This window comes from Coregonus lavaretus (assembly GCF_964263955.1).
Source record: "Coregonus lavaretus genome assembly, chromosome: 22".
Classification (NCBI taxonomy): Eukaryota; Metazoa; Chordata; class Actinopteri; order Salmoniformes; family Salmonidae; genus Coregonus; species Coregonus lavaretus.
Window position 1 is genome coordinate 27491114 of NC_140009.1, and position 14638 is coordinate 27505751.

Consider the following 14638-nt stretch of genomic DNA (forward strand, 5'->3'; position numbering starts at 1 on the left):
CTTCGTTATTATTAGCCATCTTTACAGTAATCTAATTATTACAACCTAGTTACAATCTATTTAATACCTGATAACAATAGTATCATTGTAAATCAATGTAATAATTACTAATTAATTACAATAATTATCATATTATTATAATTATCATCAATATTATCATCAAGGTGTACAGATTTTCTTGATAACCTTTCCGTCCAATTTGTCAGTAGGTGGTAGTCTTGTGCTGCTTTACAGTGGCGGCAGAAAGTCTATCTACGGCTAGTGGGTTGAAAGCTATAGAATGAATGGTGGTTTCTAACCTCTACCAGCAAATACTCTTGACCATTTATGCCTAAAGTTTTTTTCTTTTCTTGAATAAGGTTAATTTGAATTTTTCTTGATAAGCTCTTTCTTCGAGAAAATCTTATTTAACCAATAATTTAAAGCAATGGGCTTGGCTTTATATTTTCTTCCTATTCATACAATAGTAACACAATGTACATATTGTAATACAATTATCAAATAATGGTCGAACCAGTATTGTTTTTTTATTCATCTTTATTAGAGGGAAGATAATGAACCAGCATGCTACTGCATAGATAACTTGCTTGTAAGTAAAGCATCCAAACTGAAAACTGTCAGGACTCCTTTATCCAATTACAGTAATTGAAACATATGACATCATCATCTTCTACAAACGTACTTAGTCCTCTTCGTTCCCGTTACTACAGGGGATCCTGATAACCTTGATTGCAAGATTCTTTGGCTTGTCAACTTGGCAGCTCCAAACTTTACAGTGTATTGCAAGCCTGCATTACACAAATAGACAATCAGTCCCATACAAACAGACACATCCTAACATACATTCCTAAAAAACACATCTGGATTCTGTTCAAGGCTTGTTTTCCTGAGTTCTATTACATGTATAGCCTTCTTTGTGGTCCATGATTATCAATCACAAATGGACTTGGTAAGGATACAGTTATTATAACGGCTTATTACTAATTTATAAGCAATCTACAAACGAATAATTAACAGCCTGGCTATAAACTACTTATGACCCTTTACAGACAGGATACATTGGCTTAATGTAACGTGTTACCAGTAAATTACAGCAAGGTTTGTGCAAATATTTCAATAAACATACTCAACGAGTTGAGCTTGCTGAGCTCTGAAATCAGAAATGGAACATGACAGTTTTCCCACACACATTAAAAGACAACATGCATTCTGAAAATGAAAAACTTGAAGAGTGAATTAAAGGAATACAGTGATAGAAAGTGTTTTCTTACATACAAAAAGTAAAGTTGTACAGTACACTGTGTTTTTGTTATATAAAATACTTGACATCAAATATCTGTGTAATACAATACAAAATTGAAGACATATTTAGCCATGTTGAAATCACAGCAGATCAGAATACAGACTATACGAATATGAAAATATAAAATAAAAACATTAACTGACGCAGCAATAGAAACGTTTTGGTAAGAGAGTTTGGTAAGGGGGTGTCTATAAAAAGAGAAAGAGCCCCTCCTGTCCTGCTCTTTGGATTCCACCATTCTAATCCTTTACTTCCTTATCCTGTATGTCTGCACTGGACCCGCCAGCAGCATATCAGCTCTTTCTGTCTCACTTCCACAACTTTCCATCCATTTCTAGAGAGAGATATATGGAGGAGGGAAGAGAATAATAGGAAAGAAATGAGAAGTGACATTAGCAACAAACAAAAAACATTCAATTAGGCATGAAATTGTTGTTTGGAATCCATAATGTCACATACACTTACCTTTATTGCAGTCTTTGGACAGATCTCTCTCTTTCAGTAGGTTGTTTTTGTAGTCTAAGGATAGAAATGCAAAAGTGTTGTTCTTCTATTTGACATGTCATGATGTACGGTATGAACTCTGTGCAGCGACAGCCATTATTGATATGAGTCACCCTGTTCAAACCCTATTGTCTATATGAGGTAGGGCCTACAGCAGCATGGGAGCCTTACCTGAATTCAGGTGTTCCTGGTTGCAGACCTTCAGCTCTGTGGCGTCCAATGCAATGTCCTCATGGCCAGTCACATGACCCCTCCTGTTTACCAGTAAGAGAGGGAGGTGGTTAGTCGTAAAAGTTCAGTGAGTGTTCAGGTCCTCCTTAAAATGAGTAACATTCCCATTATCAAGTGTGACCGCAGACCACTTTACTAAATCGGTTCTCACCGTTTAGATCTTCGCAGGTCATACTCCAGCCCTAAAACAAGATTAACACACCTTTAACAGATCACACACAGCCATTCAACCAATTTAAATATGAAATCAAGGACATTTATACAAATATAAAGTGTGGAAATTGAGGACATTCATGCAAATATAAAGTGTGGAAATTGAGGACATTTAAAGTGTGTCTGTGCCTGTGTGTGATAAAGAGACATGCAGAGTAGAAGACACCCACACACGCTACCTCTCTTTCTGCATCGTCGGGTAAGCACAATTACTATTGTGACGATGAAGGCTAGGAGGAAGAAGGTAGCCAGGATGTAACCCAGCTGCTGGAAGAAGTGCCCTCGGTGCTCAGGGAGGATGACGTTGACTACTCGTGGCCTCTCAAGTTCAACCACGTTGTGGCCTGAAGGTGTAAGGACAACACTCTGTGGGTTCACTGGTCCACTAATAACACTCATTGCGTTATAAACACAGGCTGGTGGTTGAACATTATCTTAGTCACATTTTGTTTTACCCATGCTGAGTGAAATTAAAATATAAATCAAATGATTTATCTTAATGATAGTTCAAATCATTATACAGTATGTATTGGTTATATACTGAGTGTACAAAACATTAAGAACACCTTCCTAATATTGAGTTGTTGTCTCAAGGCTTAAAAATCCTTCTTTAATCTGTCTCCTCCCCTTCATCTACACTGATTTAAGTGGATTTAACAGGTGACATCAATAAGGGATCATAGCTTTCACCTGGTCAGTCTGTCATTGAAAGAGCAGGTGTCCTTAATGTTTTGAACACTCATTGATAATGCATTTTGAAGGACATTTACAATTTTATGTTTTTCTGCATCATTGAAAAACAATCGTGCCACTATTTTTAGGCTGGTTTTAATTTATTTCAGAGAGCGTGAGGAAAGGAAGAGTTGGAGTGGTTCAGCTGTAATGACTTCCATACCTTAAAAGAGAAATACAGATTAACCAAGAAAGAGGAGAGGGAGGAAAGGAAGGAGGGAGGGGAGGAATTCTGTTATGAGTGGTCAGCCTGTCTGAATAAATTTTCCAGATATTTACCTTTTCTCATAAACACAGACAACTTTTTGCAAAGTATGAAAAAGAAACCCTAGCTGTTGCTATCTCTCTCAGTCCCTGAAACTCCACAAGTCTGACAGGTCAGTGTAAGCAGACATTTGACAACACTCACCTCACAGTCATGCTCTGTGCAACACAAACACCACTTCTGCCAGGTTTCAGACAATTCATTAACTAAAATAACAGAGAGACGGGGGAGAACGGGATTTGCTAACTGTGAAAACCATGTGATTTAATCAACAAAAATAGCTATTACAAATTGGCATTTAAAATTGTTACTTCCCTCACTGAGGTGTTTCTTCCACTGGCTAGGATCTGCTCAAACCCTTTGCACAAAATAATATGTACCATACCTTTCCATTACACAATTACAGTTACTGCACCATAACCCTTAATCAGCTTGCCACTGTTATCTAACCTTTACACAGGTCTCTCTCACCTGCTGGGGTGAGAACAGAAATGATAGTCATTAGGGATAATGATGGTGGAGACCTGTATTAACCAAGCCTGGGAAGGCTGATGACACTAAAATACTTTCGCTTTCCATCACCTAGAGGCATTTGTTTAGTTTAAATCTGTTGTCCTTGGTCCAACCGCAGATATGTTATGACGCATGACTGATTAAATTAGTCTGAGGATAGGTACTAGCTTGAAGCAGGCTTAAAAAAAGAAATGAGCTGAGGACAGATACCATCCCTGGGTGGATCTTGCAAACGGCACCAGTCTTACAGAACAAATTGTAGTGAATTCATCTAATTTAACAGTTGCTAATTATCTCTTGTCTGTTTTGAATGTTCCTAATATGCATGAAACCGCAGTGTCATGGTCAAAGTCAACTATCTCTGGAGAACAATTAGTCTTGCCTCAGTTCTCTCTCCGTGTCTCAGCTGATGCCTGTTTCCATTCCCCTAACAGATCAGACAATAACTTACACGCAGAAACACAATGTGACATGTGCCGTGCAGAGGTCACACAGTGAGTGGTTTTAGTCTTGTTGAAAGAGTGTGGTTAATTAGCAAGCCAATGTGCTGAAGGAAGCCGACACTGACAGCATTTTCGGTTATTTTCTATTCTAAATGCAGTTTCTGACTTATCCAGGTTCCAGTGGTCACAACAATACTGAGCTCTACTTTAGCTTGCCATAAATGATTACAGTGTAACAAACAAGTGGGGTAATGGCTGTTGCAATTGTAGAGAATGCAGATAAGAGTTGGCTGGATTTAACAAAAGAAAGAGCACAACTAAGTAGAAGAAAGCTGAAGTCAAAAAGTAAAGATCAAACGAAAGAACTCAAGACATGTCTGCATTGATCCACGTGAATTTCTTCCCTGCATACTTTACAATGCTGTTAAACGGATCAACCTATCTTAAAAGGGCGAAGGAGGATCCAAATCTAACACAGAACCAACCCCTGCCAACACCACCCCCACTGTTCCCTTTCATGTCCCAGCTGCACCAGGTGCTGAACAGATGTAGCACACTTCCTTCTGCAGCTGATGAACACGCCACAACCAGAGGGCCAGAGAGAAGGAGAGAAACAGACTAGTGATGGAGAGAGACTGTTCTGTTGATAGGTTACTGTAGAGAGATAATGAAACTAAAATTCACCAGGTCAAAGCCTCACCATGCTCCCTCCTTCCCCTGGAGTCTGGCTTCAGTACCCCTGTCTGACTCTGTTGAGCTATAATGGCTCCTCCTGTAAACTAAGCCATTTGCTAAAATACAGAAAAATGAAAAAGGTCTCCAATGAAAATGAGAGCACTTCCGTTATGGCCAATTAGTGGCCTTTCAGACAGACTTTCAGACAGGCTGCCTGCAGTCCAACATCAGTGAGATTCCCCAAACAAAACCCATTCCCTTTCTCCACACTCCAGAACTCTCAATGCTCTCTCTCCCGCTCTCTGTCGGTTCATCTGCGGCCAAATGCATTCTTTCATTCTTTTTTTCCTCACTCCCTTTTTCTCCATCTGTTTCTTTTGTTGCCTTTTTCGCCAACTCCTTCATTCCCTCTTTCTCTCTCCCCCTTCCTCTTGTGCGGACAGAGAAAATGTTTGAGGAGAGACCTGGCACAAAGATGCACTGACATAACTGACCAAAAATGCCTATAAATATGACCCATAAATATACCCCAGTTACACACAGGCATCTGAAAAGACAGGCAGACACACACCAATCAGATTAGGGAAAACGAAGCTCAGGGAAGATGTGAAAGAGATGATAGAGAGAAGATAGAAGGATTTATAGTTGAAAAGAGAAAGTGATTTCAAAGAACAAAAACACAGGTAGCTTTATTCTAACTATGACTGCCATGTTGTAATAACGTTTTTAAAAGGTTCACACTTTCAATCAGAGAACAAATCCTAAGAGATAGGGATATGTTGAGTGTCTTACTTGGGTCGTCATTAGGGAGTGCGTGGGGGACAGCTGGGGCAGCAGGAGCAGCAGTGAGGACCGGAGGAGGTGGGGGCAGTGGAGGCCCCACCATGAGCCTGAAGATGCGTCTCTCGTGCAGTCCACAGTAGTGGTGGTGCAGGTGGCAGGAGTACAGGCCCTTGTCGATGGGCTGCAGGTTAGCGATGGTCAGAGAGAAGTCCCCTACAGAGAAGGCATCCTCAGAAACACTCATCTTGTCCACGGGGAAGAGTGGTCCGTACTGTCTGCGCTCTCCGGAGGCGTACAGGTCCACCAGGCGGTCAGCCAAATCAGGTCTCACCCCAGGGGGCTGCCAGTCCCAGTGGGCTACCTGCTGCTGGTCCTCCTGCAGGCCCTCCGTCCACAGGGGCCGCCGGTTCACACACGGCAACACCACTGAGCTCCCCAGCAACACCACAAACACTGTCTTGTCACCATCCCAGTACCGCTTCTCCTTACGGGCTGAGATGGAACAGGTTGAATAGCATTATTGATTTAAGCATTATAGATACTGTATGGAAGACTATTCAAATCATCATAATTCAGATACATATTGTGGATAGTCACCTGACTTGGTGGTGTTGAGTTGTATCTTGATGGACTGGTGCAGCTGGCAGTAGTGGTGGTGCAGGTTACAACTATAAACACCTCGGTCAGCTGCTCCCACATCTGGCATAACACATATTCCAATTACATTACATTTTCTAGATTTATAGGAATGAGTGCAATATTAATGTGGTCCAGTGTGAAATGCCATAATCTTTTATGGAGCATTTACAGTCATGAGCATACAGTAGACTACAGGCCCAACTCACTGTTGATGACGAGGGAGAAGTTCCCGTCAGTGAAGGCGGTTTTGGGGATGGTTATGCGGCCCTTGTTGAACCCATTGTAGACTCTCTCTTTGACGCCGGGGGACATGTCCAGTATCCTCTCCACAGAGTACTCTGGTATGCTTCGGACCAGGTCCCAGTGGACCACCCTCTGGCGGTCCTTCAGCCGGTCGCGGGTCCACACCATGCGGGGGCTGTTGCAGGGCAGTACCGCCTGGGTCCCGGCTGGGAGGGTGATGTTGCGGGCCTCCACCACCACACCTAGACTACTGCTGCTCTGGCCCAATGCTAATGCAACACACACAGGACTTATTTTAAAATGTAGCAAAAAACACAATAGGAAAACAACATTTCTCAACAAGCTCATGGAAGACACCCCAAACCCCAGAAATCACACACTTAAACAAAATGTACACAGCAAATACATGCATAAAAATGAGTAATACAATAAAGCTTCTATTTTATGAGGACTTACCACTGGGCATGAAGAAGACAGCAGAAACTGAAACAAATAACAGAAAATGCAATTGTCATCATAGGAACCATAAATATCCGTCTGGCAGGGTTGGACCTGAGCTGACCCCAGAGTTGTGGTCACTGCACTGTTGTTGTGAACGGATAGCTTATACAGTAGTTAAGGCTGACTGGTATAACAGCTGCGTCAATGAGACAACTGGGTGGAGGAAGAGAGAAAAATAGGTCAAGAGAAAAACAAGAAGAATGGGTAAGAATAAAACAGGGAGAAGTATATACATTACTGTAGCAAGTCTACTATTTCTAACCCAGATTTTCACTAAGCGCTATTACATCTGCTGTTTACCTAAGGGCCAGCTGCGGAGAGAATCATACAGCCCAGGCAGCAACACAGAGGCTCCATTCATTCCCCTGCTAAACTCTGTCAAGGCCAAAGTCCTGGGGGTAAACACAGCCAGCCAGCCTTCACCAGTCAAAGTGCCCACTGCCACAGCTACAGCTGGGTGACTATTACTTAGATCATAGATGCCTATCGTATTTCATACACCAATGTTAGGTTAGCTATTCTCGTTCAATCCTAGAGGTTTAGCTTATGTTTTGGTTAAATTAACACCATAAAAATGGAAAGTAAAGTTATCCTAATGGTTTTGAGTAGGCCTATGCTGTTTTTAAGGGGTAGTTGTGAGGTTTTCAGAGACAGTAGAGCCCAGGTGTTTTGTTGATCATCTGCTGATATGACAGACGCCCCTCACATGAGGAAAAGTGATAAGACTCAGGGAGAGACTCATCAAATCAAGTGGTTAAGAGCGTTGGGCCAGTAACCGAAAGGTCGCTGGTTCAAATCCCCGAGCCCACTAGGTGAAACATCTGTCAATATGCCATTAAGCAAGGCACTTAACCCTAATTGCTCCTGTAAGTTGCTCTGGATAAGAGCATCTGCTAAGTGACTAAAATGTAAATGCCACATGCGCCGAATACAACTGGTGTAGACTTTACCATGAAATGCTTGCTCATCTCCTCTCATACATTCCAATGCAGTCTTGTCATGGTTTCACATCGACTGCTGTTTTTACTAATATACTGTCAGTAAACTTACTCCCTATGTGATTAGTTGCTTGTCTCTTGGCGCATTGAAATAACATTTATTTCAAAGGTTCTCCTAGGATTAAAATGACTATTTCTTGTTTGGTGATGTCATTGAACTTTTGATGCTGGTATTTCTCATGATATAACCATCTAGAAGAGGCAGTGTGCCTCATCTCTATGATCAACATGTTTATGCAAGTCCATGAGCTCATAATAGTCCAATGTTGGTTGTGAGTGTGCCACCGTACTGGCATGCTAGAGCCTACTGAAAAAGTGTGGTGTGAGCAGCGCTGAAGGGTATAAACGAGTCTGTACACAGAGAAAAAACTAAAGAAACAAAGAAAGAAACAAAAAAACTCAAAGCCTGTAATTTTCTCCTTGGTCTCTGGTGCAGACATATAAAACGAACACTTAAAGACTTAACTACTTGCTACTAAATTGCCATGTTTAATGACTGCCACTTTCACAATAACTTAAATATCAAGGTGAATCGCTCTAGTAATTATGCACATTACTGAACGTGAAAAAACTGATTTAAGTTTAAAAACTTGTATTTTTCATGATGTAAGCTTTTGCTCAGGAGGGTAATGATTAGTTTAGTTGCACAAATAGAAAGATAGTTTGTAACAGTAAAAAAAAAAGAAGCACAATGACACTGTAGTTTGATGAGCACACAGCACAGGCCAGTAATAACTCAACCAAGCTGCAGATTCAGCTATATACACAACGGTCAATTCAGAGACACTCTTTGCTCTAGAAGGCGCATCCTGCCTGGTAAGCATCATTTTGTTGACATGCCGAGGCTGGAATCAATCCATTTCTGTAAACCATCCCTAGTCCCTAACAGGAGGGTGTGATTTTCCTGTCCTTTCCTGTAATCGCAGTTTGCCTCTAGGGCATGCATGGATGCTTGGAACACAGAATAAACTGGTTTCCTTTCTACCAATTTCTGCAACGACCACGATATTGGTAAATCATTCAGTGAACATTTTGTCACGCTAATTACCATTTTAGTAAGAATTCATTAATCGGTGACTACATTTTGATTATTCAGTTTACGTAATACAATGTTATTCACTATAAGAGGCTAAGGCCCTAAATTGAGTTGGAACGGTAATCCCCTTTCCCTGTATATTGAGTAACTCCAGCCCACTTATGGTGAGACACTCACTCATTTACTGGCACATATAATGACAGGGTACAGGGATTGTGCTGACTCTCCCACTCTGACCGCAGTTAACTCAAAACACATTGGAGTGAACCCATAAGAAAAGCACCCAACCGCCACCAGATACCCGAGGCAGACATGATTGCCCATGCTTCTTTACCTATTTTACACAAGAATTAAGCGATATATTGGGAGTAAGAGTAACAGATCATTGATGCAGGGGTACAAGGTCTTTGAGGTAGATACTGTATGTACATAAAAGCAGGGTAAAGTGACTAGGCATCAGGATAGATAAATACTATACTCATACTAAATAAGTTGAAATGAATATGCATTGAATGCATTGATGCAGGGTCGACTAACGTTATCATTTTGGCGCAGGGTCGACTATCATTGAAGGTTTTGTTCCGTTATAGTAAAAACAAAAGTTGGAACTTACTCAGAAACAGCAGTAACATGTCTTAGTCTTTCTTTTCCAACTTCTCCTCGAAATCTTTCTTTTCCAACTTCTCCTCGAAAGATGGGATAAAGTTGGTAGGCTGCAACACGGTGATGTGTGCGCATCAATGGACAGAAGAAAGCAACACCTGAAGAAAGTTCATCAACAACAAAACTACAGACTTCTCCAGAGTCTAGACCAGCAGTGCATGCCCCTCCTCCACTTGCCTGTGAAACCCTACACCTTCCTGGCACTGCTACTGAGTGAGAACAGACTGGGTGCATCTTCTAATCTACAGCATCACATTGGCATCTTTGAACGTGACAACTTCTTCTGACCTAATATCACGTGATACCTTACCGGAATATTGTTTAATAATTTTGTCACTGACTGAACAACAATGGACTGTATCGGCTGAACATCTTTGAGACTCCCAAGTTCAATGAAACAGAGGTTGTACAATACCGCCACCCACTGTTTATACCATGAAATAGCATAGGAAAATGTATAAAAATAACATAGAAGCCTATGCTAAGCATGTATGAACATACTGGTATGATATATAAGATGAGTAGAGACAATTATTAGGATGGGAAACAAATCTTTATTGTTTCTTTTCACTTACTTACAACGAACATCACACTCAACAGGAGAGAACATCTGGAAAATATCCACATCACTGACTTCTGTTTCAAGTAGCAAAGGAGAGCAGGCTGCTCTGCTGTGTTTGAGGAAAAGCATATGTGTCCTGTTATGACCCAGTATGTGGGTCAGTCAGCGGTGTGCCAGAAGGCTTTCAGCCTTGCATGTACTCTTCTTCACTCCCTCTTGGACTTGTACTGTTTAATGAAGATCTTGGGTGTGTTCCATCCCTCTGGGGCTTTCCTCAGTCCAGCTCGCATCCAGATCCTCTGCAGATCCTTCTCAAAGCGTTTCTGCACACAAGGACAGAAAAGACCCCATTAGAGCTCTAACAGTGACTGTATTAAGTGTAGTTACAATCTGTTCAAAGCAGTGGGGACATTATTACTGAGGTAACATAAACTGTGAGTGATAAGCCGTTAAAGGGATACTTCGGGATTTTGACAATGAGGCCCATTATCTATTTCCCCAGTCAGATGAACTTGTGGATACAATTTTTATGTCTGTCCAGTATGAAGGAAGTTAGAAGTAGCATGCTAGCAGATACCCATGGACTTCCAGTTATTGTGCAAACGCTAGTTAGCATTGGCTCGCGAAACTACCTCTAACTTCCTTCATACTGGACACAGACATAAAAATGGTATCCATGAGTTCATCGGACTCTGGGGGAGTAGATAAAGGGCCTCATTGCCAAAATCCCGAAGTATCCTTTGAAGAGTTAATACTCATAAGAACAACAATTAAGAACAACATTCTTCCTCCCATCTTCAACCAAAACACTGACCTGCTTCTTTTTCCTCCTGCCCTCCAACACTCTCCTCCTCAGGAACTTGGTGCGTTTCAGCAGCTTCTTGTACTTGTGCCTGTTCATCTTCCGCCGCCTGATCTCCAGCACGTTCTTACAGCTGAGGGGCGTGACTGAGCCATCACCCTCCTCCAGGAGAGGGACTGCAAATGGGGGCAACACCTTGGTGTCCACCATCATGTCTCCTTCCTCCAGGGGCTGAGGAGCCTCTAGCAGGGGAGGGAGGGAGTAGCGCAGGGAGAGCCAGCTCTCCAGTGGGGACACTGATAGATTACGAGGGACAAGAAACTCTTCCAGCTCTGGCTCCAGTGCAACCCAGCGTTGGGGAGGCTGTGTGTTGTCTGCTGCTGTCGCATAGTGTCTGGGTTTTACATTTAGAGAAGAGCAGCAAGCAGGGAAGATGGGCAGTAGAGATCCACTCAATGACTGTCCTGGAGTCTGAAGTGCACCTGAGTATTGAAGGGGAATAAACAGAATTGTATTAATTGACTTTTCAAGTGATAGTGCCACACTTTAAAGTGGAACTGACAGCATTATAGCAACATGATATCTTATTAAAATCTGTTCTTATACACTGCCAGAAAGAATATGACACTTTCAACAACAACAAAATCTGACAAGGGAGCACTTAGATAGTCATTTTCACGTTTTCATAAATTCTTTGAAAGTTTGTGAATTACATATGCTAAGGCACTTGTGAAAATTGTATAGCAATATAGAGTGGGAAAGTGGCTGTGCGTTTGGACAATTAATAGACACTGCAGTAAATAAAACCTAATAAAAACATCTGTCTCATCCAGGACTGGAGTCTACGCAGACCGGTGCACCATAGCCAATCAGAGCTACAGTAGGCCTTCATTCAAGCAAGCCATTTGCCACACAGGCCTGCCATCATTCACTTTGAACTGGACTGTGTTTCCAGGCAGTTGCAACAGTGCGACTTTAGATAATTAGAACGGATTCGCCAAAAGCCATCAATGGATTTCTGCAAATATGTCAATACCACAGGAGTCCTCTTACATTTGGGAACTTCCCAGTCCTCTTGATCAAACCATAGGCTCTCTCTCACCCTCAGTTATGCACATTAACAACAAGATCAACTAATGTTAACCAGAGCGAGATGAGCTAAAATCTAACAAAGGAACATTAGATAAACCCTCTCAAACTGTTTCAGCTAGTTGGCCGTCAAAATTGCACTGATAAACGATGGCGAATTGTAGCCTACTTGTCCTTCTACAGCTTGCCTGCAACCAAGCACCCAAACTAAGTGTCTAAAGTTGGCTAGCTAGCTACTTCCAGACAAATGAGAGAACACCTCACTCTGACCATTTTACTCGCCCTAGCAGAGCTGGTTAGCTAGGCTGTTTACATGTTATCTAGAGCGTTCGTGACTAACTATTACTTTTTTTGCCTACGTTTACTGACACCGGTCATATTCAACCGGTGTTACGTCTTCGTAAATTCATCAGTAATTCTGCGCTCTGGCACACAGACGAGAGTGCTCTGAAATCGGAGTAGATAGCCAGAGTGAATTTGCGAACGCTAGGGATATGCTAACTGGATAACAGTCGTTCAAGTTCTAGGTAGCTAACCAAATGACACCTGCATTTAGCTGTGTATAGCCATCGAAAAACGATATGAGGAGAAAAAGTCAGTCACTCACCCCCTCCTCCAATGACATGACATCCTCCTAGCAGCTAGCGAACCCTTAGGCTTCGTGTTTTTAGCTTGCTACATAAATAGATACGCTAGCCTATTAACCACGTTATGACTGACTTGTGATCATTACCCTTGCTGGTTTGATTGTATTGACATTCCCAGCCTTAATCTTCAGTTTTTGTCCAAAATATAGAGTCATGGAAACTGAAACAGAAAACAATGTACCTGGCCAGCTGTGATTTACAACTTGATAGCAATATTTTTTGGACTACCAAGAAATGTATTGGTGAACTATATTAATCATGCATTGAACTGCATCCATCTATTCTGCCAACAAGGCTTTAGTGTACGTCATGGAATGTTGAGTCAAATATAACCTATTTTTAAAACCTCTTATAAAGTCGGTTTTGTAGCATAAACTGGGAATTTGATATGTTTTACTGATATTATGACTGCCTGTTTGTTTCATATCGGCAAAGTAGTTAAAACGTTGTCAGTTCCACTTTAAGCAAGCTATAGATCTTATGTGTGTCTTGACAAACTTACCAGTTGCTCTGCAAAGCAGACTGAGGCGAGGGGCCACCCTTGAGATAAACATGTCTAAGATTATTCAACTGGAGTCATCAGGAATGAATGAGTCCGTATGCTGCTCCAGTGCGTGCCCTATGGAAAAATGTTAGAGACCATTAATGTCTATTGTAAAACCTTCAATCAAGTCATGTGAAGTGTATTGCTGGTCCATAGTTTACACTTCAGGTAGTGGCCCCATAACGCCACTTTGATATATCTACATTAGTGATTTTCGTAGCAGGTTAGGAAAGTACCTTAACCTACTATTTCATAACCTTAACCTACTATTTCCTAACCTGCTACGTTAATTATTATAACCTGCTGCGTAAATTCTCCCAACCTGCTACGAAAAAGTCACTTCTGGTCGTAGCTGTATCAAAGTGACATGAAAATAGTATTTCTCGTAACTAGCTGGGACACACTCTTTTCATACCGCTTCGATACAAGGTGATTTTCGCTACCCCTAACCCTTTTCCTAACCTAAGTCTCCTAACTTGCTACGTTAATTATCCAAAATCTGTTGCGTAAATTATCCTAACCTGCTACAAAAAAGTAACTAACGTAGCTGCTGACACGTTAGCATTGAGATTCAGTTGATTTCTATGACTGCTTGTTAGCTGGCATGTTGGCTCTCTTGCTAACTAACGCTACATTGAGCACGTTTCCTAACCCTAACGCTACATTTGACACGTTTCCAAGTAATGCCGGTATGCCGTTTACTAACGACACATGATTAAATCGCTAATTAAATTAATATTTTCCCAATGACTTACTTCACACTAGCTAGCTACAAGCGTAGCTAACGTTAGCATGGATTTTCGTTTTTCAATGTGACTCTGGGAGACAACTTCCGGTCCGACTAGAACACTCTTCCTCCTTTCCTGTTATAAAATCTCCCTCGACATGGTTCCGCCTCAGTAATGACCTGAATGTGCTCAATATTTGAAAATACACGGTATATATTTGGTTTATTATGGTATCCCTGAATAAAGGGTTCATGACCTAAATACATGCAATCACTTCTTGCGTATAATTATACCTCTGTACGATTGTCTCAAATCTAATTCTAGAAGGTTCTGATGGGAAGCATCTGATGGAACGGTTCCATCAAACTATGCCTTCCCATAAAACAAGGTCATGGCTAGAAGGGATCCAGCTTTTGTCAAATTAACGTAGAAATTATATTATATTTTTTGTATTTTAGCTAACCGTAAACCTTTTCCAAACATTAACCTAATTCTCCTAATCTGCTACGTTAATTATCCTAACC

At 41.4% G+C, this 14638-nt stretch overlaps 2 protein-coding genes across 2 annotated transcripts; both read right to left on the bottom strand.

Moving 5' to 3' along the window:
- Positions 1–532: 532 nt before the first annotated feature.
- Positions 533–9897, bottom strand: LOC311150224 (matrix remodeling-associated protein 8-like). Its single transcript, XM_084187592.1, has 10 exons — positions 9693–9897; positions 7001–7027; positions 6508–6813; positions 6260–6361; positions 5672–6154; positions 2431–2595; positions 2190–2220; positions 1979–2061; positions 1769–1822; positions 533–1637 (listed from the first exon to the last, which is right to left on the bottom strand). Exons 1-10 carry the CDS (start codon positions 9709–9711, stop codon positions 1612–1614), a joined length of 1296 nt encoding a protein of 431 aa, XP_084043718.1. The 5' UTR covers positions 9712–9897; the 3' UTR covers positions 533–1611.
- Positions 9898–10278: 381 nt separating this feature from the next.
- aurkaip1 (aurora kinase A interacting protein 1) lies at positions 10279–14225 on the bottom strand. The gene is made up of 4 exons (XM_084187598.1): positions 14142–14225; positions 13345–13461; positions 11119–11588; positions 10279–10627 (listed from the first exon to the last, which is right to left on the bottom strand). Exons 2-4 carry the CDS (start codon positions 13394–13396, stop codon positions 10511–10513), a joined length of 639 nt encoding a protein of 212 aa, XP_084043724.1. The 5' UTR covers positions 13397–13461; positions 14142–14225; the 3' UTR covers positions 10279–10510.
- Between the last annotated feature and the right edge of the window lie 413 nt (positions 14226–14638).